General features: G+C 34.2%; 1 protein-coding gene and 1 long non-coding RNA gene across 3 annotated transcripts in view; one reads left to right on the plus strand and one right to left on the minus strand.

Moving 5' to 3' along the window:
* Positions 1-25,918, plus strand: part of IPMK (inositol polyphosphate multikinase) — a 44,853-nt gene that overhangs the window by 961 nt on the left and 17,974 nt on the right. The window contains exons 2-3 of one of the 2 annotated variants that reach the window (XM_028512382.1): positions 15,209-15,294; positions 19,994-20,090. In XM_028512382.1, the coding sequence (XP_028368183.1) occupies positions 15,209-15,294; positions 19,994-20,090 (183 nt within the window). Of the gene's footprint in view, positions 1-15,208; positions 15,304-19,993; positions 20,091-25,918 lie in introns of both variants that reach the window. The other variant, XM_028512380.2, reaches the window with a different exon arrangement.
* On the minus strand, positions 43-5,102 carry LOC118500839. Its single transcript, XR_004903423.1, has 2 exons — positions 3,312-5,102; positions 43-3,266 (listed from the first exon to the last, which is right to left on the minus strand). It is a non-coding gene; the product is annotated as an uncharacterized LOC118500839 (long non-coding RNA).

The raw sequence follows: 25,918 nt of genomic DNA on the forward strand, positions 1-25,918 counted from the left end.
CCTTTATTTATTTATTTATTTATTTATTCATTTATTTATTTCTGAGAACTTGTCTTATCTGAGATCCTTCCCAGCCTCTTGGGAGGTTTTCCTAATATCTGGTGGATTTCTCCAGGAGGCGTGGTTCCAGTAGCTGAAACTCGGATTCTAGGTAGGAAACAACACCCTGCTGTTGTACTAGAATGGTACACAGGCAGGATTTTGTTATTCTTGACCCATCTTTCTATAAGATTATCGTGGCCTGTGCAATACATTTTATGAGCTCACAACGTTTAAAGCGCAATATAGGGCCTGTCTCAGTTTATTATCTTGATGATGGACAGTTCGGTTTAGAAACTGTAGTTCACCTAGCTTACTCACCTTGCTTCCCTGGGTCATGATTACTTGGGGAGTCTGATGGAGGAGTGAGTTGGTAAAACACATCTTAGACCTGAAAGCCACTAGACACAATTTGGTTTATGCTGGGAAGATGATTTGAGTTTAGGCTAGTTAAATAATACTGACACTTTTAGAGGAAATAACCGATGCCAAATCTGGTTAAGCAACAAGCCTTAAGTCCCACAATTGCAGTGTTAGAATCGGGAAACCAAGGGTCCTGCCTCAGAGCACAGTTTTTCCACCTTGTACTGTGCTTGCAGATAACTCAGAGTTTTGAAAATGGATGAATATTTGTTTGAATATGCTGTATGTTATTTCTTGAAGAGCAGCATTTCCTACTACTTTGATCTTTCCCTCCTTTTGTTGAAAGTTAGGTCTTAATGATGTTGTCATGTAGTTGATACGCATACTCCCCACTAAATTATGAGTTCCTCCAGTTAGAGACCCAATCTGTTTATCCCCACAGCCTTGTACATTCTGCTCAGTTGAACTCTGGAAAAGGGAAAAGTGACCATTCCTTTAGTACACCAGATAAGGAAGCAAACATCATTCTCAAGGTGTTTAGCATAGATGTAAGGAAACAACAATCTCAAGATGCTTAGCTTATACATTCTTGTGTGTCACTTCAGGTAACCAGAATTTGAGAGTACCTAAGGAATTACTTTAACAGGTTTATGTGCATACCAATTGATTTACACTCATGAATTTTAGTGATAATATTCCTGATACTATTCTAGAGGCCTGAAAAAAAATTGTTTCCTAAGGGTCCCTAGAGATTGACTTCTGTGTAAAGGAGAAGAGAGGAAAAAAAATCCCAACATTAACACAAAAACGATGATTGTCACTTAAGGGTGTAACTGCTGCTTATCAAAGTATGTAATATGAGCCTTTTCAGAGAGTTATCTCTGACTCATTTACAAATGTACCTTGAATGTGACTTAAAACTACATTGCAAATAGTGGCTGAAAGAATTTGTCACCCACATTACCTAATTAAAGGAATAGTTTAGATTCTAGATGGAGTCCAAAGTTTAATTTATTGCATTCAATTTAAATAAACTTCTTTTTCTATTTTGTAAGACTTTTTTTGTAAGACTGAGGGACTGTCTTTGAATGACCAGTGTACAGTGCCACAAACATTCTGTGCCAGCAATTTAATAAATATTTGATGAATTTAATTCTCAGCTATTCACACAGTCTTGCGTATAGTGTTAGTGAAAGGACACCATATGATGATAATCTTCCCTATTTATAAAATGAATAACAAGGTAGTAATTCAGAGTTTAAGAAGTTATGTCTTTCTAGTATAATAAACCACTTACAGTTCTAAAGTATCTCATGTATTAAATCACAGTTTGGTTTGGCTATCAAGTGAAATTCTCAGAATAAACTTTCTTAAAACATTGTGTGGATATTTGCTTTTAAAAATTTTTGTTACTATCATTAAGTAACCAGGGTTTTTTGATTTAGGATTCATATCTTACCTATTTCCAAAAAAGAGCTGTTGGTGTGGATGAAAAAGGGGTTCTGGAAAGTAACCTCATAGGGTGATCTGATCATAAAAATGAGCAGGCATGGTAGGTATATAACTTAGTAAAAGATTTACCTTTGCGTTTAGCGAGCCCTGTCCATTGTTTTTTGCATCTAAGATTAACACATCTTTGAAATAACCAGCTTCTAGAGGGCAGATAATTTTGTTTACCACCCTGTAATTCATTTATCTTCTTGCTTTCTTCCACCTTCATGTAATCTTAATTTCATAAGAAACATAAAAGAAACTGCAAACTGACATTCTGTGGAGCATTTGAAGTCTTGCTTCCCAGCAATTGTCAGTTTGGGCTGAAATAAACTGTTATAAAAAATCCCTTATAGGTTTGGTTGTTTCTTATATCAACATTGGCTTTGTTAAAAATTAAAAACATGGAACCAATAGTATAACAGTACTTGAACAGAAAAAGAGATCTTGTTATAGTTAAGTGACAAGAATGTTATAGTTCTGATATCTATTATATTTTATGTTCTTCGCTGAAATAATTTTTCATCAAAGTACATTGAAATCTTGTTTCTCAGAATACAAAGTTTTTCTCCCAATTTCTTTAAAATTGTAAAACTAGTACATGATCTTTTAAGAAAAAAAACTTGAAGAGTAAAACAGTATAGTAGTGCCCTTCCCCCTACTTGCTCTGTCCCAAGGACAATAGCTGGTAACTGTATCTTACCGGGTATGTCCTTTCAAGCCTTTGTTTCTGGACACATACATACATGAACACATAATACAATTCTGATCTGCCCTAGAAACATATATATATATATCAGCAACTTTTTGTTTCTAGTTTGTATTATATCATGTAGTTAGAATATCCATATTTTTGTATTAATGGTATACTTTATTCTTTAAAAAACTTGTATTCTATAGTAATATAATTTTTTCTCTAGTGTTAGATCTTTAGATTTTCATCCTTTTTTGTTTGCTATTATGTTATATATTAACATTCTTGTTTATTATAATATACCTTGCACATTGTATAACTTTTTCTATAGGAAAGTTTAACAAAAGTGTGATTGTTACCAATTTAAATTCCCAAAGCTCACCAAAGTTAACATAAGGTCCCTTTTTTTCTTTAATATTTAACATGTATCATTAATTTCTTTCAGCAGTCCTTAAAGATTAAGACAACTATTTGAAATCTGGTATTTGTGTCCTGATCCAATTTAGGATATAGAATGAGGTAGTCTGTAGAGAAATGGGATTTAAACTGATAACTGTTTTTTGGGGAAAACCCACAACTTTTTTGGTTTACTGGCCTATTTTATTATGTATTCTCTTAAGTTTAATTCACTTAAAATAATTTCAAACTTACAGAAAAGTTGCAAGAACAATACAGAGAACTTAACATTTTTCTGAATTTTTGATTTTGCATTTTTTTCCTGAACTATTTGAGAATAGGTTGTATGCCCCTTTATACATTAATACTTTAATGTATATTTCTGTGACGACAGCACACTTATAAAATACGGAAAATTTAACAGTGATACAATGCTTTTATCTATAGTTCATTTTCTAATTTTGTCAGCTGTTCCATTAATACCGTATTTTTCTTGGCGGAGGATCCAGTTTATGATCATTTATTGTGTTTAGTTGTCCTATCTCTTAGAATCTTCTAATTTGTTTCAGTTTCTCAGCCTTTCTTTGTCTCTTATGACTTGTCATGCTTGAGAATACAGGCTAGTTATTTTATGAGATGTTCTTTAATTTGGATTTCGGATGGGTTCTCATGATGAAATTGAGGTAATGAATTTTTAGTTGGAACATTATACAACTGTGCCCTACTTAAGTCACATCTGGAGGCTCACAATATTTATCTGCCCATTATTAATTGTGATAATCTGGCCCAAGTTTGGTCGGGCTTCTTCAATATATAGTTAACATTTTTCCCATTGCAACTAATAAGCATCTGTGGGGAGACATTTTAATTTTAAGATCGTATAGATATCTGGATCCTCATCATACTTCATCCCTAGATTTGGCATCTATTGATGATTCTTGCCCCAAATAGTCTTTACTCTGATAGTGGAAAAATTATGATTTTTCATATAGTTCTACCACTCCCTCTATTTTAACAACCAGGATTCTCTTAGAAGAAATAACCCTCCCTTTACTCCTGTGTATGTATGTACTTATATGTGATCAGTTTGGACTCACGGATTCTTACTTTATAAAGGGTCATGACCCATTGTAGAACTTACTTATTTTACTGTTCAAACTGTTCCAGATTTGGTCAGTGGCACTTACTTTCTGTCTCAAGTTATTTTAGACTTATCTCTTCCCAAGTCTAGAACCAGCCAGTTCTCCAAGGGTTTTGGTTCATTTTGAGTGGGATATTTAAAAACCAAGATTTGGGTGCTAGGTATGCTCATTGCTATTAAAGTGTCATTGCTTCTAGGAATTTTCAATGGCTGTAACTAAAAAGTATATGTAAATATTTTAAAGTTACAATTTCATACTGATATTTTCAGTTTTATAACTCCAGAGTTCTTTCTGTTCTGATTCTAAATCCGTATTTTCCGTCTATCTCAGTATGAACCCTTGTTCTCAGCAATGTTAATACATATATTTCTTGCTTAATTCTATAATTTTTAGAAATTGTATTTCCATACTATTGCAGAAAGCAAACCTAGATAAGAAGTTCAAGATGAGATTCCCTTATATTGAGGGTATGTGGTTGCAAACTCTTAAAAAGTTATTTGGATTGGGGCTTTTTTGGGTTTTATATTTACCACCTTCTTTGACAGTTTCTTCTAAAGTACAGTTGGATTCATTTGTTTAAAATTAGTTCCCTTTGTTCATTTTTATTTAGCTAGATATTTTTGAGTGCCTATAAAAAAGTCAAATTTTACAGAAAGGTGTATCAGAAGTGTAACAACATCCCCTTCCTCTCTACACCATTCCCCAGCTTCCCTTGTAGGTAACCAGTTTTATTATTTTTATTATTATTATTTTTTTTTCAGTTCTGTTTCTTGTTGCAAAAATAAGCAGATATGTATAAGTTTTCTGATTTCCCTTTCTAACACAGAAAGCAGTGTGCTATACATCCTGGTTTGTGCTTTGCTTTTTAAACTAATGATATATCCTAGAAGTCAGTAATATTAATTTCTGGAGAGCTTTGTCATCTTTTGTACACCTCATGTATATGTGAACAATGGAGTGCAACTTGTTCAATGGAATTGTACTCCATTGTCCATATATACCACATATTTTCAGTCAGTTCTCTAGATTTGCTTTTGGACTTCTGTTTATTTTCACTGATTTATTTGCTTATCTTAGCAATAATATCTTACTGTTTTAATTAAAGTTGATTTAGAATAAGTCTCATACTGAAGAGTAAGCAAGAAAAACAATCTTGTTTTTCAAGATTGTCTTGACTTTTTCTGGCTGAATTTCCATATAGATTTTTAAATCAACATGTCATTTTCCCCAAGAAATTTGATAAGATTTTGTATCTGTTTTGAATCTCTATATTGCTTTGGTGAAAATTGATTTTTTAAATAATATTAAGTCTTCCAATACTTGAACATGGTATATGTCTCCATTTATTTAGGCCTTTAATTTCTCTTACGCAAGACTGAAAACTTTCACTGTAGAGGTCTTATATAGTATTCAATAGATTTTTCCTACTGGGAATTTTACTGCCTTTATGAAGATTTTTTTATTTTTTGGAAAAGTTTCCAACTTAAATGTTGCAAGAATGGTACAATGAACTAATGTACCATTTTTCTGGATTAACCTATTAATATTTTGCCACATGTGCTTTATCATTCTCTGTGGTATATGATAATGATTTTGCAGAACCATTTAAGACTAAATTATAAGCATCATGATTCCTTTCCCCTCAATAATTAAGTATATAGCTCCTAAAATTAAGAATGTTTTCTCAATATGGTAAAATGATCAAATTCAGAATATTTAACATTTTGGCTTTTGTCATTATCCTTTTTTTTTTTTAAATTTATTTGTAGAGAGAGGAGAAGGGAGGGAGAAAGAGAGGAAGAGAAACATTGATTAGCTGCCTCCCACATGACCCTAACCAGGGTCCTGGCCCACAACCCAGGCATGTGCCCTGACCTGAAATCGAACCAGTGACCTTTTGCTTTGTGGGCTACATCCAACTGAGCCACATTGGCTAGGGCTGTAATATCTTTTCATAGCATTTTTCCCCATCCATGACTACACATTGCATGTAGTTGTTATGACTCCTTAGTTGCCTATCATTTGAAGCAGTTTTTCATATTTACTTTTCATAACCATGGTTATTTGAAGAATATAGGCATATGGGTTTTTAGAATATCCCTTAAGTTTCATTGGATTCAGATGCATGCATTTTTGGTAAAATACTATATTATGTTGTGTTCTTGGAACATTATAAGATACAGCATGTCATTTGCATTACTGGTGCTGTAGCTTTTATTTCCTGGTTAAGTGATGTCTACCAAATTTTCCACTGTAAAGTTTTCTTTTTTTCTATTGTGATTAAATAATTTAGGGGAATATTTTAAGACTGTTAAATATACTGTTCTTCATCAAAGTTTTCACTCAATGTGAAAAGTATCCATTGACAATTACTTGACCATCTCACTTATTGCTAATATAGTTGCAGTTATAATATTCAAACTTATTCCTTTTACATTTGTTAGATAGTATTCTCCTTTAAGGAATAGTTTTCCTTCTCTCCCTCCCTGTCTCTCTTTCTCTTTGATTGATTGATTAATTCATTCATTATTAGGTTTGACTAATGGAATTTTCAAACTTCCATGTATGGATCTTAGCTATTATTGTTGCTGCTTATTTTGATGTTCATGTTGTCTCAGATTTAGGCAATGGGAGCTTTTTCAGGGTGGATCCTATGTCTTCTGAACCTTTCCCATTTTTTTTGTTTTAAAGCATTTTCTCACTTTCTGTCATAAAAAGATGTGTAATGTTCATCTTGTACCTTCCCTGCCCCAGCCCTGGAATGAGCCATTTTTTCTACAAGAACCTGATTCCTTTAGGGGTAAATGATTTTTAAAAATCAAGATCTGAGCACTAGGTAATACTGTTGCTTCTTGTGTGTTGTTCTTTGTCCTTTCACCAAATTGGACTAAAATACATAATTCTATATTCTTAAAAATTTGAGTTCATATATATATACCTGCAATTTAAAGCTGTCCCACAGGGTTCTTCTTTGCTTCTACCTTTTTTTCTTATTGAGAACTCTGTCTCTTTAAAATATCAATATATTTACTCATTTTGAAATATTTAAATGAACCTTGCATTCCTGGAATAAAGTCCTCATGGTCATGATAAATAACCCTGTATATATTACTGGATTAGCTTTACTACTAATGTTTTATTGGAGATTTCTGTGACTTTGTTCATTTGAGATAATGGTCTTTAATTTTCTTTTAAGCCTTTGTTGGGTTTTTAAAAATCAAGAATATTCTTGATTTTGGATATCAAGAATATCCAAAATATTGGATATTCTTCTGGCTTCATAAAATGTATGGCGGGACTTCTGGTCAAGATGGAGTCATAGGTAAACACACTATGCCTTCTCCCACAACCACAGGAAGAATTACAGCTATACTTCAAAACATTCTGCAGCCATACCACCCTGAATGTGCTCAGTCTTGTCTGATCTCAGAAGCTAAGTAGGGTCGGCCTGTTTAGTACTTGGATTGGAGACAACTACACCTCAAAACAAAGAACTCCCAGAATAGTCAGGAAATTGAGCTGTAGGGAAGTCTGACAACCAAGGATTTAAAGAAGCTACATTCATCCAGATAGGTTCTTTTTCTAATAGGCCATGCTGCTAAAACAGGGAGTCAAAGAAGTTCTACCTAATACACAGACAAACACAGGGAGGCTGCCAAATTGAGGAGACAAAGGAATATGGCCCAAATGAAAGAACAGAACAAAACTGCAGAAAAAAAAAAAAAAACGAAGTGAAACAGAGATAACCAACATATCAGATGCAAAGTTCCAAACACTGGTGATCAGGATGCTCCAAGGACTCAGTAAGAATGGCAACAAAATAAAAAAGACTCAGGAAGAAATGAAGGTTACACTAAATGAAATAAAGGAAAATCTACAGGGAACCAATAGTGGATGGGGATAAAGTCAGTATTCAAGTCAACAATGTGGAACATAAGGGAGAAGTAAGCATTCAACCAGAACAGCAAGAAGAGAAAAGAATTAAAAAAAAAAAAACGGGGATAGCATAAGGATATTCTGGGACATCACCAAACACACCAACATCTGAATCATAGAGATGCCAGAAAGAGAAGAGGAAAAGTAAGGAATTGAATATTTATTTGAAAAAAATGATGAAATTTCCCTAATTTGGTGAAAGAAATAGACATGCAAGTCCAGGAAGCACAGGGAGTCCCAAACAAGGTTGGACCCAAAGAGGACCACACCAAGATACAGAATTAAAATGCCAAAGGTTAAAGATAGAGAATCTTAAAAGCAGCAAGAGAAAAGCAGAGAATTTACCTACAAAGGAATTCCCTTAAGACTTTCAGCTGATTTCTGAAAAGAAACTTTGCAGGCAAGAAGGGGATGGCAAGAAGTATTCAAAGTGACGAAAAGCAAAGACTTACAGCCTAGATTACTCTATCCAGCAAACCTATCATTTAGAATGGAAGGGCAGTTAAAGTGCTTCCCAGACAAGGTAAGGCTAAAGGAGTACATCATCATCAAACCATTATTACAGGAAATGTTAAAGGGATTTATTTTAAAAAAAGATAAAAACTATGAACATTAAAATGGCAACAAATTCACAACTATCAACAACTGAATCTATAAAAACAAACTAAGCAAACAGCCAGAACAAGAACAAAATCATAGATATGGAGATCAGTTGGAGGGTTATTAGCTGGGAGGGGGAAGGGGAATAATGGGAGAAAAGGTGTAGGGATTAAGAAGCATAAATTGGTAGGTACAAAATAGACAGAGGAATATTAAAAATAGTGTAGGTAATGTAGAACCAAATACAAATGCCATGGACATGAACTAAAGGGGGGAATTGCTGGAGGGAATGGAGTACTGGGTGGAGGAGGGAAAGAGGGAAAAGTTGGGACAACTAAAATAGCATAATTAATAAAATATATTTAAAATATGGGGAAATGTTTTGTATTTTCCTGTTTCTGAACAAATTTGGTAAGATTGTTTTTTTTTTCTTCCGTAAATTTTTGATAACATTTACTAGTTAGGCATTTCAGCCTATGGTTGCTTTAGGGTATTTAAAATTATCAATTCAATGTTTTTTGTAGACATAGGACAACTCAGAGTATCTGTTTCTTCTTGTGTCAGTTTTAATAATTAGTGTCTAAAGGAATTTATTCATTTCACCTAAGTTGTTGGAGTTATTGGTATGTGAAGTTCAGAATTCTCTTCTGCAGTTAATGTTTGTATGATTTGTACTGATAACTCATCTTTCATGTATTCCTGTCAATGGTAATTTATTAAGTTATCATTCTTGATTTCTCTAGCTAGAGGTTTATCAGTGAACCTTTTAGTTTCGTTGACATTTCTCCATGCCCATTCTTATTTCATTGATTTTTTTTCTCTTTCAGTTTGTTTGGGGTTAATATATTCTTTTTCTAGCATCTAGTTTGGAACCTTCTTTTTACTTTTCTAATACAAGCATTTAAAACTATACATTCTCCTCAAAACACTGGTGGTATTTTAGCTACATTCCACAAATTTTGATATGTTGAGTTTTCATTAGCAATTAGCTAAAAAGATTTTCTAATTTCCCTTCTGAATTTTGATCCATAGATTATATAGAAGTGTGTTTATTTCCATCTGATATTCCCCCAAATATCTTACTGTTATTTCCATTATGGTCAGAAAGTATCTGTGTTCTTTTTTATTTTAGCTTTTTTTTTTTTATTGTCCAGCATATGGACAGTCTTGGTAGATGTTCTGCTTGTACAGGAAAAAATCATGTAATTTGTTGGATGTAGCATTCTGCATCAGTTGCTTCATAGCATTGTTCAAGTTTTATATATTATTACTAATGTTCTGTATAGGTGTTTATTGGTTATTGAGAAAGTAATTGTGGGTTTGTCTTTTCTGTTTTTTCAGTTTTTGTTTCATGTATTTGGAAACTTACTAGTACACACATTTAAGATCATTTTGTTTTAATGTATTGACCTTAATATTATGAAATGTTCCTCTTTACATATGATAACATTCTTTTTCTTGAACTCTGTGGCTGGTATTGATATAACCTGATATTTAAGATTAATATAACAACTTCCTTATGAATAGTACTTGCTAGTATATCTTTTTTCCTTTTATTTTTAATCCATCTATGTTTTTATATGTAAAATATCTAGGAGGGTTTTTTTTTTTCATTCTGTTTGGGATTCTCTGCGTGTCTTGGCTCTGTATTTTAATGTTTTTCATTAGCTTTAGAACATGTCAACCATTGTCGTCTTAAGTATTTCTTCAAACCCCTTCTGTTGTTAAAATGTTTTCCTGTATTTTTCAGTAACTTGTTTACATAACTTAGATTTTAAAGAATATATAATTATTTTTGCCATATATGTATTTTCTTATATCAGGTACTTATCTAATAATAAAAGCAGTGTGTGTTTATTATAGAAATTTCTGGGGAAAGTTACAAAAAATAAGTAAAACCTACCTAGAATGTTCCATCCACAAATAGAAAATTTAACATGCATTCATTTTACATAGTCATAATCCAATTTAATACACAAGTTTTTTTAATTGCATCAAAATAACACAACATAAAATTTGCCATTCTAAGCATTTAAAATTGTTTTAACTTTATTTTTATTTTTCCCATTCTACCCATTTTTAAGTTGCATGTTTTTGTGCAACAAATCTCTAGAATTCTTCATCTTGCAATACTGAAACTCTGTAATTATTGTGCAACAAATCTTCCTTTCTCTCTTCCCCCAGCCCCTGGAAATCAGCATTGTAATTGCTATTCCTAAGAGTTTGACTACATTAAATACCTCATGTAAGTGGAATCATGGCAGTATTTGTACTTTTGCAAAACGAGTTTGTCTTGTTTCACTTAGTATATGTCCTCAAGGTTCATCTATGTTGTAACATACAAAATAATTTTCTTCTTTAAGGCTGAATAATATTCCAGTAAATTATATGCCCCTTGTAAAAAATCCATTTCATCTCTTGGTGGACATTAGGTTGCTTCCACCTCTTTGCTATTGTGGATAATGGCTGCAAAGAACGGGTATAGCTCTCTCCGCAGGGGTGGGGGGGATTTAAACAGTAGTTTTCTCAGGCTGATGCTGCACAGATCTTGGATACTTGCTTATGATTTTTTTCACTCTTTTTTTTTTTCTTTTTTGTGTTTCAATTTGGATAATTTCTGTTGACTTGTTATCAAATTCACTGATTCCTTCCTCCACTATTTTGTGTTTACTGACAAGCCCATAGAAGGCATTTTTTGACTGTTACCTCATTTATTATTTTTTTTCTTTAAGATTTTTAAAAATTTATTTTTAGAGGGAGGGGAAGGGAGAAAGAAAGAGAGAGAGAGGAGAGAAACATCAGTGTGGGATTGTGTCTTGCATGCCCCCTACCAAAACCCTGCTGCAACCCAGGTATGTGCCCCAAAAGGGTAACAGGCCAGCTCCACTCAGCCACACCAGCCAGGGCTCGTTTTTTATTTCTTTTTTTTTTTTATTTTTTTTAAGATTTATTTATTTATTTATTTTTAGAGAGGGAAGAGAGGGAGGGGGGAGAGAGAGAGAGGGAGGGAGGGAGGGAGAGAGAGAGAGAGAGAGAGAGAGAGAGAGATAGAGAGAGAGAGAAAGAAACATCAATGTGCAGTTGCTGGGGGGTCATGGCCTGTAACCCAGGCATGTGCCCTGACTGGGAATCGAACCTGCGATACTTGGTTTGCAGCCTGAGCTCAATCCACTGAGCTGTGCCAGCCAGGGCTCGTTTTTTATTTCTAATGGTCCACTTGACTCAAATTTTCTGTCTGCTGAAATTCCCCATCTTTTCATGCATTTTTTGCCTTTTCTATTATAACCTTTAGCATATTAATCATGCTTACTTTAAGCTCCTCTGATAATTTATAACATCAGTGTCATCTCAAACTGGTCTGTCCATTGCATTAACTCTCGACAGTGATTTTTCCCCCTTTTTTGTATGCCTTGTAAGTTTTTAAAAAATTTTGGACATGTTGTATAGGACTGAAGCAACTTATGAAAACAATATTTTTGCCTGAAATTAATACGCCTCTTCTGCTAGGCTGTTAATGTTGGTGATTGAACCAGTCTAGACAACAGTAGGGCCAAGTTTGAATTTTGTTCTTGTTATGGTTACCTTCTGTTATGGACTGAATGTTGTGTCCCTTAAATTTCAGATGTTAGGGGGATAAAAACAAGCCTCAATATGATTGTATTTGGAGATAGGGCCTTTATGGAGGTGATTAAGATTAATGAAGTTACAAGGGTGGGAGAATGATCCAGTAGGATTAGTGTTGTTATAAAAAGATACGAGAGTGTTCTTGTTCTTGCTCTTGCTCTCTTCTCCCCCTCCCACTCCCTCCTTTTCTCATTTGTTTTTTCCCCACACAATGTAAGAACAAAGTAAGCAGGCTACAAGCTAGAAAGATAGCTCTTACCAGGAGCCAACTTGGCTGGCACCTTGATCTGGGACTTCTGGCCTCTAGAACTGTGAGAAAATAAGAATTTGTTGTTTAAGCCACATAGCTATGGTATGTTGTTATGGAAGACCACGTAGACGAATAAACCTTTAGTGCACCGTGGGGTTGAAATTCCTCTGTTGTAATCTTACATTTAGAGTGAGGCTGATTTGTGAAAGGATTTTTTTCAGTATTCTTGTTTAACTCTTTGTTTTAAGTCTTTTAAAAAATTTTTCTAAAAAAATTTGTCTCCTGAAATACCTCATCTATTCAGCATTTATATCCATTTATCTATAATTTTTACATGTTTATCATTGTTTTAACATCCATATGTATAATTAAAATTACTTGGTCATGTGTCAGCTTCTGTGTTAGTCAGTTGACTTTTCTCTTGACTATGCATCATATTTTGTTGATTTTGTGGCTATATATTTTATTTTTTTATTGGATTTTCACATTTTATTTAAGGAACAGTGGGGAACAAAGTGTACAATTTTTTGTTTTGTTCCACAAAGAGTGAAAGTCCTTTCCTTTGTTAGGGTAAGAGGCTGATAGGTCATACTTTTTCTAGAATTTAGTTAAGGAGATCCTGGGTTATAGTCTTAGATTCAGTATATCTGTTATTGGCTCAGTCTTCCAAGATGCTTTTTTTAAAAAAATATTTTATTTATTCATTTTTAGAGAGAGAAGGGAGGGAGAAAGAGAGAGAGAGAGAGAAACATCAATGTGTGGTTACTGGGGGCCATGGCCTGCAACCCAGGCATGTGCCCTGACTGGGAATCAAACCTGCGATGCTTTGGTTTGCAGCCCGCACTCAATCCACTGAGCTATGCCAGCCAGGGCCCAAGATGCTTTTTAAAAAAATTTTTTACAGTTTTTCAGCTGAGAGGGATTTGTCTTCAGTTTAAGATACTGTTGGTTTACATTTGAATCCTTGACTTAACGTCATTAGGGAGAATGTGTGGAATTACCATCTTCACTTCCACCCACTTCTCTTCTCTTCCACTTTTTCTGAAAACTTAGATGGGCTGTGTTGCAAAGTGAGTAGAGTAGGAGAATAGCTGGACCAAACAATCTGTTAGGACTGTTGTCTCTAATCCATCCTGCTACACCACACTGTTGTCTATAGTCAAGCTGATTTTTGCTTGCCTGATAAAATATTTGTTTAATGGGAGGTGTACCTGTACATAGACTAGGTGCCTGCCCCAAGAGAAGCTGCCAAGGTTCTCTCTTCATTTATGAATTCTCCATGTTCCTCACCTTTTGGAATTAAGTTCATCAAGGTTTCTTTTCATCTATCACTCTTCATTAGCCCATAGAAATTGTCTCTTACCGTGGGGGAGAAGGTCTTTCTTCTACATATCACAACCTTCAGGATTAGAATCTCTCTTCATGAATTTTTAGTTATATTAGACTACATCTTAAAGTCCCCCAAATCCTTTGACTGCTTACCAACCAATTTTACCCATATGGATTAACATTTACCTATCCTATATCTAAGTATTAATAACTTGATGACTGTAGTCTTAAATTGAGACTCTCTGCTTCTGTTGATTAAATTCTGTATTTTTATCACAATTACAAATTCCCTACACTTCAAAAGTAGAGAGGTGGGGTAGGGTCGGGGGATGAATGGTGATGGAAGGAGACGACTTGGGGTGGTGAATATACAATACAGTGTACAGGTGATGTGTTGTGGAATTGTGCATCTGAAACCTGTAATTTTGTTAACCATTGTCACCTTAATAAGTTCAATTTAAAATAAAAAAGAAAAGAAAGAAAAAATTCTGACACTTGTCAATAGCAGTAGAAACTTGTCAATAGCAATGTAAGTGGCATACTTCATTAAAGTTATAGATTTATTTGAGCCTTATTATGTTCTAACTGGCATGATTTTGTGAAAACTCAAGATATGGAAATTTAAGATTTTAACATAAATTTGGGAATGAGTCTTCATGTGTAGGGGATAGGGCCAGCGCTAGTACATACATAATGACTTTAGAAAAAGGCTCCTTCTTTTGGAAAAAAGGCAGATTATAAAAAGGTGCCCTTTCCTGCTCCAGATTTGGTGTCCTGACTTTTCCCCTTGGCTGGGTGCCCTTATTCTATCTCTACAGCTGTACATAGTGCATCTAAATCAAGAAAAAAAATTATTTGCTTTCTTATATCAAATCAGAGAAACAAGAAATACAAAGCAGCAGATTCATGTAGGGCTACTGTTAACATTTTCTTCTCTTTGTAAAGGTGAGATCAGTTTTTGCTGCTGCTGCTTTTAACTTGCTTCTTGTTAAACTATAAATTAACATCTCCCTAAAAGTCTGTTACTGAAGAATTTCTATAAAAATGTTTACATACTTACTAGAAAGTCTAGGTGGCTATAAGGGAAATAGTTGGAGACGGTAAAACCAGGCTATTTAGAATTTGTGTTCTGGTGCTTTGCATATAACAAGCACCGAAACATGTTGGTTGAATGTTGAAATTTCTGAAATAAGTAAAAAACCCTTCAGTTTATGAAAGTGGTTTATCTGTAACTTCAGGAGCATATCTATATCCTAGGACGCAAGATACACAATTATTAAAGCATTAACAAATATGTGATTAGCAAATATGTAAATATTAACAATATTCAATTTTTGTTCTTAGGTATCTTGCAACATCCAGATGGCACAGTTTTGAAACAACTGCAGCCACCTCCAAGGGGTCCAAGAGAGCTAGAATTCTATAATATGGTAAGTGAGGTAAGATTTGTTTTGTTGTACTCAAAGTGTTTTTCAGTTTTCTGGCGGGGCAGATGTAACATCTAATTACACATATGACTAGGAACACTTTTTAACACATTCACAATGTTTCACAATCATCAGCTCTGTGTAGTTACAAAAGATGTTCATTTGAAAGATTTTCTTTGAAAGAAAGCCCTGTAACTTTGAAGACATGATGCCCTGGTTCCTCACTCCTCCCAGCCCCTGGCACCCACTATTCTGCTTATACAATATGTGACCTTTTATGTCTAGCTTCTTTTCAGGGTAATATTTTTAAGATCCATCTACATTGTAGTTTACATTTATACTTTGTTCCTTTTTATGGCTAATGTTCCATTATACTTACATACCACACTTTGTTTATCCATTCATTCATTGGTGGACCTTTGGGCTGTTTTTTGGCTTTTGTAAGTAGAGCTTCTTTGAACATTCATGTACAAGTATTTGTTTGAGTACCTGTTTCCAATTTTGGAGGTACATAGCTAGGACTGGAATTGGTGGGTCCTATGATAATTCCATATTATCTTTTTGAGGGACTGTTCAAGTGTTTCTCAAAGTGGCTGTGCCATATTACATTCCCACCAGCAATGTATGAGGGTTCTAATTTCTCTACATCCTCATCAACATTTGCTGCATCTCTCCCCCCGCCCCCCCTTAATGGCCATCCGAGTGAATGTATTTCTCTAATGGTAATGATTTTGGACATTTTTTCATGTATTTAGTGACTGTATGTAAATCTTCTCTGGAGTAATGTTTGTTGAGATCCTTTGTTCATTTCTTCATTGGGTTGTCTTTTTTATTTAGTTTTAGGAGTTTTGTATGTATTCTAGATGCAAGCCCCTGATCAGATTTTTGATTTGCAAATATTTTTTTCCCATTCTTTGGGTTGTCTTTTCACTTTTTTCATAGTGTTTTTCAAATATTTTTAAATATTAGTATTTTTAGATATTAATGTTCAATGTATCTGTTTTCTTTTGTCACTTGTGCTTTTGGTGTCATATCTAAAGTCATGAAAATTTATGCTTATGTTTTTGTCTAAATTCTATGGCTTTAGCTCTTAGGTTTAGCTCTTAAGTTTAGGTAAAAAAAGACAGGCTAAAGTAAAAATACAAGTATCGTTATAACTGCTTTACCACTATTAAATCATTTAAGCCTCGCAACTATCGGTGAGGTAGGTACTGCTATGTCCCTCATTTTGTACATGTGCATGTACTCTAAGGCATTGTTAGTTTACATAATTTGATCACGATCATGCCAAAGTAAAGGGTGGCCCCAGATTGAATGCAGTTGGTTAGCTCTAGAACATATGCTTTTGACTGATACATACTGCCTGTTTTTGAAGAAATTATTTTATATTTACTCTGTAAAAGTCTTGCACATAATTCGTTGGATTTATTCCAGGTACCTTATTTTTTGTTTCAATTGTAAACAGTATTTTTTGAATTAAGTTTCCAAATGATTGCTAAAATATAAGAATGAAGAAGATATTTGTCTAGTGTTCTTATATCTGGTAATCTTGCTGAACTGTTTTTAACTCGTATTTATCTGAGATTCTCTAACAATTTTGGTTATTTTCTAGATAGACGATTATATCTTTTGTGATTGGTGGTTTTGTTTGTACCTTTTGAATCTATATACTTCTGTCAAGGACTTCTAGTCCAGGGCTCAATAGAAGCTATGATGGGGGGATTTCTCCCTCTCATACAACAAAGTGCTTTTAACATTTCCCCACTAAAGTATGCCTCTCTCTTTAGGGTTTGGTGGGTACTTCTTCCTAGGTTAAGGAAATTGCCTTTTGTGTGAGTCAAGGTTCTGTCAGTAAACAACTTATGTACACTGTTAGTTTAATAAAGGGATTTTTGACAAAGGTATCATCAGAGTTTAAGGTCACCTGCAAGAGAGAATGCTGTAGCATCCCTGGGCCTGTAAGGACAAGGAGAGGGTGTGGTTACCAGGGAAGGTAACTTTATGAGAAGATAGGAACTGATAAAGAGGGAACTAGAGAAGTAAATAACCTGACTTCAACTCTTCTACTTTTCACTCTTACACCAATAAGAGACAATGACAAGAGGGCAAGGGACCCCATTGATGCCCTTGATTCAGGTCAGCTTCTTGGGTAGAATATTGTGGAGGTGGAAAAGAGAAGTTATAACAGTATCCTTTCTATTTTTATTTCAGAAAACAATTTAAAGTATGACTAGGTATTGAATATATTTCAGCTACCTTTTTTATATCTATTGAAATGATCATATGTTTCCTCCTTTAATCTGTTAATGTCATAAATGCCATAATAGATAATCTAATGTTATATCACCTTTCATTTTTTGGAATAAAACCTACTAGGACATGTCTTTTTATTTTTAATAATACACATTACTGAATTTTGTTTGCAAGCATTTTATTTCAAATTTTTTAGAGTTATGCTTTATAAATGAGATTGAACTATTTTCTTCACATATTTTCCTTGTTTGGTTTTGACATCAAGTTTCTTTAACTTCATGAAATGAGTTGAGGAGCATTTCTTGTTCTGTTATGTGGAAGACTTTGTATCACATAGGGATTTTGTTCCTTAAAGGCTTGATAGAATAATTATACATTCATTAGTCTTTTTCTCATCTGTTTCTCTTTATTCCTTTCCTCCTTTGTATCCTTTCTTTTCCCTTTAATTCTTTTCTTTGTTCCTGGCAAGGATTATGTTTTTAACCAGTGATTTGGTTTCTTAAATGTCCTGATTTTTTTTGTTAATGTGATAGTAAAAACATAATTAATTAGATTTTTATACAAAATTGCCCAGTTGGTAAAGTTTTTTATAGTATTCTTAAAAATCTCTGCTGTGTCTAGTTGTGACTCTCTTTTTATTCGTCATATTGTTGTTGTTTCTCTTTTTTTTCTCAATCAGTGTGGCCACCAGCTTTCTTATAGTGTGGTGGGAAGAGAGAAGGATGCCAAGGCTTATTTTTTTTTTAATCTTTACCCAAGGGGGGAGAGAGATATATAGCTATATAGCTATTTAATTGATTTTAGAGAAAGAAGAATGAGGAGGAGAGAGAGAAACATTAACTTGATTGCCTCCTGTACATGACCTGACTGGGGATCAAACCCACAACTTTTTGATATATTGGGATGATGCTCTAACCAACTGAGCCACCTGTCCAGGATAGATGCTAAGGTTTTTAACTATTTAGTATTTAGACTTTTATTTGATCTCCCTGCTTCAGTATAACTCTGTCCTCATCTGTGCCTAGACCTGAATTCAGAGACCCTTTGATTCAAGTCTTAAGTGTGGACCTCTGTGAAACCCCACACATCACTGCTCAGCTTAACACTTTGGTTGCCTCTTTATTTTAAATGCCTATGAAGTTCCTTTTTTCCCTTGGTAGCTCAGCTCTGCATTTTAAAAATATTTGTTATATATTTTCTTACACTTCTAAGTAGAAAGGTTACCTTGTCTGGCATGTTGTAGTAAATGCCAGTTCTGGTACTATAAAAAAATATTTAAAAAGAACAAGTTTACCTCTCTGTCATCTAATTCTTTTATATTTTTCACTTATAAATGTATCATGGACTTTAGGTCAGTACATAAGAGATGTACTTGGGCCCTCCATCTTGTTATATCATGAACATCGCCCTCACTGTCATTGTGCCAGGAACACAGGGATAATAAAGTACGCCCTGCTCTTAATTACCTTGGCCTGGAAGTGACTATTGTCACTTCTGCTCATTTTTCAACAGGGAAGGCTGTGAAATACAGTGTATCACATGGGTATTTGGTGAGTCACCTGAGTTTATTCTGTAGAACTCTGTTGTATGTAACTACTTGACATGAATATGGTTTCACATATATAAGAATTCTAATACTAAGATTTCATAAACATTTTACAGCAGTGAACTTGAATGGCTTTAGATAATTATGTAGACCATATTTGAAATATTTAATTAAATAAAAAATCTTACAAGTTGTTTTTAAAACAAAATATTTTCTTTTCACTCCTCATCAAAGAAGAAAATTAAGAATCTAGTTCTAGCCTATCTAGACATTTCTAGTATTTTCTAGAATTATTACTGCTTATAAATCAAGGAATTGGATGAGCAATGATTAGACTTACAATACATTGAACTAATGGATATATATTTTTTTAAAATGTAAAATCACAATTCCCTTACATATATAAGTGTTGAAGGTTTTGTTAAATTTACTATTTAATGAGGGAACCAGGTAGATGTTAAAACTGGTTCAAAAGAAAAGTCAAAGAAGGAAAAATTTACATGGACTAAAGGGAAGTTGAAATGAAATCATGTGTGGACACAAAACTCCTCCCTTCCATAGTGGGTGGAGGGAAGTCCATTGAACTTGCTCTGGAAAGAATTTATTTGCAGGTATATAGACAAGAATTATTTTGCATTTGCTAAGAGTTATTTACAGCTTGCTTTGTAAAATAGTTCAAGGACAATGAAAGGCTAGAATTAGATCATCAAGAATGTGCTCTAAACAATACATAGTTTTTATTGGAAACAGAATACTCTTTTTTTTGCTTATATAAATTTACTTCCAGTTGAAACTCATGCCGGATAAATTATGATCATCAGTATTATTTCAGTTGGGAAATGTGTACGGTAATTATAGAGCATTATAAGAAACTAACATGCAAGTTATATTTTCCTATTTCAGGTTTATGCTGCTGATTGTACTGATGGTGTTCTTTTAGAGCTACGAAAATATTTGCCAAAATATTATGGCATCTGGTCACCTCCCACTGCACCAAATGGTAATTTCTTTTCCTAAAAATTTGTATTTTAGTTTTAATTTAGGAGAGTGGCTTTTTAAAAGACTTTATGTAAAAGTAAGCCTAGTATTTTAAAAACAGAATATGTGTGTGTTTTCCTTCCTAATCATTCTCTACTTTTGCTCTTCAAAACCGGTTTATTAAACGGCATATACAAATTGATGATGAGTCTGTTATAATTAAATGAAAATAGTGTATACCAAATACTGTATTCATTTACAGATGTTCTTTTTTTCTACTATGTGGGCAATTTTCTTTTTTGCATTTTGAAAAAGAAAAAACCAGGAAGTGTATTTTCTTTGCATAACTTCCCTGCTGTCTCCTATCCCACTCTTTCATCCTCCCCCCACTGGGCTCTCAATAGCAATATTTTTAAAAATACCAGTAAGTTTCATAGAAGGCAAACTGTGATCTACTTAAGAGCACAGCATTTCTTTCTCTTAATATTAGTTAATACTTGAAGCAGTATTTGCCACTTTAGGGCCTTTGACTGAGCAGATAGAGTTTAATTAAACAAACAGCTCAACTGTGTAGCTATTGAAAGTTCATGAATAAGGTAAGAGTTTCAAACTTGACTGAGTTGAAGGATAACCCATAGACCTATTAAAATGCAAATTAATAGGCTTAATGCCCAGACATTTTGATTATGCAGATTTATGTTGGAGTTCAGTGATATGCTTGTTAAATAAAAGCTATAAGCTTTTTAAATGTAGATAGTACTTAAACTATATTTTGAGAATTGGAAAGAAGGGAGGTTGCTTCAGTTTGAACTTGTTCTTTTCCTCAGTTCTTTGTCTTCCTTTGATTCATTGACTGTGTGTCTAGTTTCATTAATAGGGAATTATTGTAGCTCCCTGTGAGTATCCCCAGATAAATATGAATGTGGAAAAAGTAAGCTGAGGTTTCCTCTCTTTCCCTCTCATACCCTCCCTTCTTTCTTATCTCAGCCCCAGATACCTGTTTCTGATTCAGATCAGCATGTTGCTTAAATTATTTTACATATTATGATCATAGGAATTTCTGTTTGTAAGATAGCTAGATTTCAACTTAACTTTGCTACTGATTGATGTTTAATTTAGAGCAAATCATTATTCCTCAAGAAAGTGACATTGAAAGATTAACAAAGGTTGCCAAGGATGGTGTTAGATTAGATATCAAGATAATGAAATGCCCAGTTTTAAAAGGTTGTTTAGATGGGGTAGAATAGGTAGAAGTGTTAGATGATGAGCAGACATCATCTTTATTTTGAAAAGTAGAGTACAGAAAACTCGGATAAGAGAAAAGTAGTTTTATTAAAAATCATTTTGTAATTTAGGATTAGTAGCACATGATTTAAAAATCGATGACTTTTTAATATGTCTTCCATACTAAATAACCTTGAGGAACACCTGTGCTCATACAGAAAGAGCAATACCGTTGAAGTCAAAAGACTTGGCTTATTTCTTGCTCACTTCCAAATTTTGTGAACATGGCTAATTTATTAACCTTTTTTGAGATATATTTTTCATTTGTACATTGACTAGTACCACACAGAGTTGTGAAAATGCAGGTTATATTATGTGAGAATGCTTTGCAAACTCTAATACTCTTATTTGAATATGACTGGAAATATTGGTGCTACTGAGATGAGAAGATGAGATGAAGAAAGTGAGAGGAGAAAATGGAAATAGAAGCGGGAAAAAGTGCAGGGAATAAAAAATATACATGTATAGAGTGGTTCTATATAAGAACAGTTGTCTCGGGATTTCCTGTTCCTTTCCTACTTTGTTGGCTCTTGTCAGGAAGTTGGACAAAACGGTTGCACCATGCAGGTTGTTTAACTTTCATTTTGTTGGAGAGTTTATGGACTCATCCTTCTGTTTTTATCCTTTTAATTGTAAATGGAAGACCAAATATAAGACCAGAAACCTTTTTACATATTTATCCCACAGGATTATGAAAATAGAGTTGACCCCTGAACAATGTGGGTGTTGGGGTGCTGACCCCAACCCCCACCTTCCCACACAACCAAAAATCTGTGTACAACATTCTTGATTCCCCAAAACTGAACTGCTAATAGTCTTTTGTTGACTAGAAGCCTTACTGATAATGTAACACATATTTTGTGTGTTACATGTATTATATACTGTATTCTTACACAAAAGTAAACTAGGGGAAAGAAAATGTTATTAAGAAAGTCATAAGGAAGAGAAAGTATAGTTACATTACTTATTGAAAAAAGCCTAAGTGGGTTGACCTGCACACTTCAAACTCCTGTTGTTCAAGGGTCAACAGTATATTCTTCAATTTTAGTAGGATACTGTCGTTTGTATTACTGTACTTTACATAGTATTAAGTTAATGACATAATTTATTTACTGATCTTTGTTTTTATTTGGGTATCTTATGTGGTTAGGTTAGAGTTCTATAAAGCTTGATATGGTTCTTATAATTCAAAGTAGTAAAATGAAGAAAGTACCTACCAATTTTTTTAATAAATTGTTATAACTTGAGAGAAATATAAGAATGTGCTATCCTAATACTTTTGTCTTTTAAATTTTTTGACAGTTTTACTGAGAGAAAATTCATATACCATAAAACTCATCCCTTAAAAAAAAAAGATTTTATTTGCTGTAGGGGAATGGAGCTGGAAAGAGGGAGGGAAACATCGATGGGCTGCCTCTCAAACACCCCCAACCAGGGACCTTGCCTGAAGCCGGCATGTGCCCTGATCAGGAATCGAACTGGTAACCTTTCAGTTTGCAGAACAATGTCCAACTCGCTGAGCCACATCAGTTAGGGCAAAACTCAGCCATTTAAAGTGTACAGTTAAGTAGATTTTAGTATATTTATAGAATGTATAATTATCACTACTAGCTAATCATAGAACACAGCCAATGGAAGTCTTTTTTTAAGATAGAAGCATTTATTGGAGATTATCTTTGATGATTTTGGGTTAGTTAAATGTGTTAAATCTTATTTGTACCTGTGTATAAACACACAAATTTCTAGTACATGTACCAACAGCAACCTTTTGTTGATTGTTATTTGGAAGGCTAGAAAAAGTGTTTGTTTAAGCAGGTTTAAGCAAATTGAGAATTCTCAAATATCATGTCCAGCCTCATTGATCGTAGGTTTCTGGATCCAGTTGCTGGTCAGGTTTTAGGAAGCATGTACTGACATTAGCTGGCCTACATATCTGTTCCTTCCCTCCCTCTTTACCCCAAATTTAGAGGCTCAGTGTCTCTATTTTTTTAAAGATATGTATGTATGTATTTATTTATTTATTTATAGGCAGAAGGGAAGGGAGGGAGGGAGAAAGGAAGAGAAACATTAATGTGTGGTTGTCTCTTGCGTCCCACCTACTGGGGACCTGGCCTGCAACCCAGGCATGTGTCCTGACTGGGAATTGAACTGGTGACCCCTTGGTTTGCAGGCCAGCACTTAATCCACTGAAACACATCAGCCAGGGCTCTACTTATAATTCTTCTTTGATCTGCTGATGCTCTCAGAATTGGCTGATGATTGATGTGGAAAGCACAAGCAAGGCTTCCTGTTTTTCCATTTGGCTTCATAGTTGGACAGGTGTTTCCCACGTGGCCTTTTCTTCTTTTGGGACCTGTAGAAATAAAGATGGTAGTCAATGCCTGTACACTTTCTAGTTACGGTGGGAAGAGCTTGATGAAACTTGGAACCCATATTCTCATAATTTATACAATCAGTGATACTCATTAATAAGAGGGCTAAATAAGCTTTCCTTCAACTCCCTAAGTACCCTCTTCCTTGTCTTTCTTTAAAGCAGGGTGTCAAACTCATTTTCACTAAGGGCCACATCAGCCTCGCGGTTGCCTTCAAAGGGCCAAATGTAGTTTTAGGACTGTAAAATGTAACTACTCCTTAACAGTTAAGCAAGAGCTTGGTGGTGCCACTGGGTAGAAACAAGGTGCTGGGTCGGGTAAAACAAGGTGGAGAAGCGGATTGGGCCCACAGGCCTTGTGTTTGCCACCTGTGCTTTAAAGGAACTAGTTATTTCTTCTTTACTGTATAGTTATTTGTAGTTCTTTTAATTTTTCCACAGTGTTTCAGATGTTTACTTGTTTTTCTCCTTTGATACTGGGAAATTGTCTGCTTCTCAGAATGTGAGGACTATATTCCAACAGAAGATTTGCTATAGGAATTTGTTATGCTTAATATATTATAAAACAATATAATTACTGTACAGGGTAGGACAAAAGTAGGTTTACAATTGAGAGTACATGGGACACAGTTTATTCTTGTATTATTATTAATTATTGTATTATTTTCATATGAACAACTATAACTTTTGCCCCACCCTGTATTTAATTTATCCTTAAGATAATTATATTTAATTATATTTCTTAAATAGAAACTATATTTAAAATACACAAGCTTTCTTCATTCTTAGGAATGTATAATCTTACACGGTCATCAACAGCATGGAGCATATAAATCTTTGAGCATGGTAACCATGTCATTGGTAAAGCCACTGAGAATCTTACTTAATAGTCTGCTTATAACAGCGTGAAGTGGTATATTTTGCCTTATTTGCTAGTTATTTTCGTGAGCTTTACCTCAAAAAAGTAAGGAACTATAGAAATTCTATACATACTTTCCATAAATTAATAGACAAATAATAGATTTATCTCTTATAGCCATAACCTCTTAAACTTAACTATATTTCTAGTTAGGGTAACTTCTTGTAATGAACTTCATGTGTTTATGAAAAGTATAAGAAATAAAAGGACATCCACAAGTACCAAGACTAAGCCTTTTTTAAAATATATTTTATTGATTATGCTATTATAGTTGTCCTATTTTTCTTCTCCACTTTATTCTTCTCCGCCCTGCACTTTCCCTCCTACTAGCATTCCCCGCCCAACCACTTAGTTCATGTCCATGGGTCATACATGTAGGTCTTTGGCTTCTCTATTTCCTATAGTATTCTTAACCTCCCCCTGTCTGTATTGTACCTACCAATTATGCTACTTATTCCCTGTACCTTTCCCCCATTATCCCCCTTCGCCATCCCTGCTGATAAACTTCCATGTGATCTGTATTTCTGTGATTCTGTTCCTGTTCTAGTTGTTTGTTTAGGGTTTTTTTTTTTTAGGTTAAGTTGTTGATAGTTGTGAGTTTATTGTCATTTTACTCTTCATATTTTTGATCATCATCTTTTTCTTAGATAAGTCCCTTTAATATTTCGTATAATAAGTGCTTGGTGATGATGAACTCCTTTAACTTGACCTTATCTGGGAAGCACTTTATCTGCCCTTCCATTCTAAATGGTAGCTTTGCTGGATAGAGTAACCTTGGTTGTAGGCCCTTGCCTTTCATGACTTCAAATACTCCTTTCCAGCCCCTTCTTGCCTGCAGGGTTTCTTTTGAGAAATCAACTGATAGTCTTCTGGGAACTCCTTTGTAGGTAACTGCCTCCTTATCTCTTGCTGCTTCTAGGATTCCCTCTTTAATTTTAATCTTGAGCAATGTAATTATGATGTGCCTTGGTGTGTGCTTCCTTGGGTCCAGCTTCTTTGGGACTCTCTGAGCTTCCTGGATGTCTGTTTCCTTTGCCAGATTGGCAAAGTTCTCCTTCATTGTTTTTTCCAGTAAGTTTTCCATTTCTTGCTCTTCCTCTTCTCCTTCTGGCACCCCTATGATTTGGATGTTGGAACATTTAAAGATGTCCCAGAGGTCCGTAGGCCTCTCATTTTTCAAATTCTTTTTTCTTCATTTTGGTCTGGTTGAATATTTATTCCTTCTCTCCAAATCGTTGATTTGAGTCCTGGTTTCTTTCCCTTCACTGTTGGTTCC

The sequence above is a fragment of the Phyllostomus discolor genome, chromosome 5 (assembly GCF_004126475.2).
Source record: "Phyllostomus discolor isolate MPI-MPIP mPhyDis1 chromosome 5, mPhyDis1.pri.v3, whole genome shotgun sequence".
In the NCBI taxonomy this organism is placed as follows: domain Eukaryota; kingdom Metazoa; phylum Chordata; class Mammalia; order Chiroptera; family Phyllostomidae; genus Phyllostomus; species Phyllostomus discolor.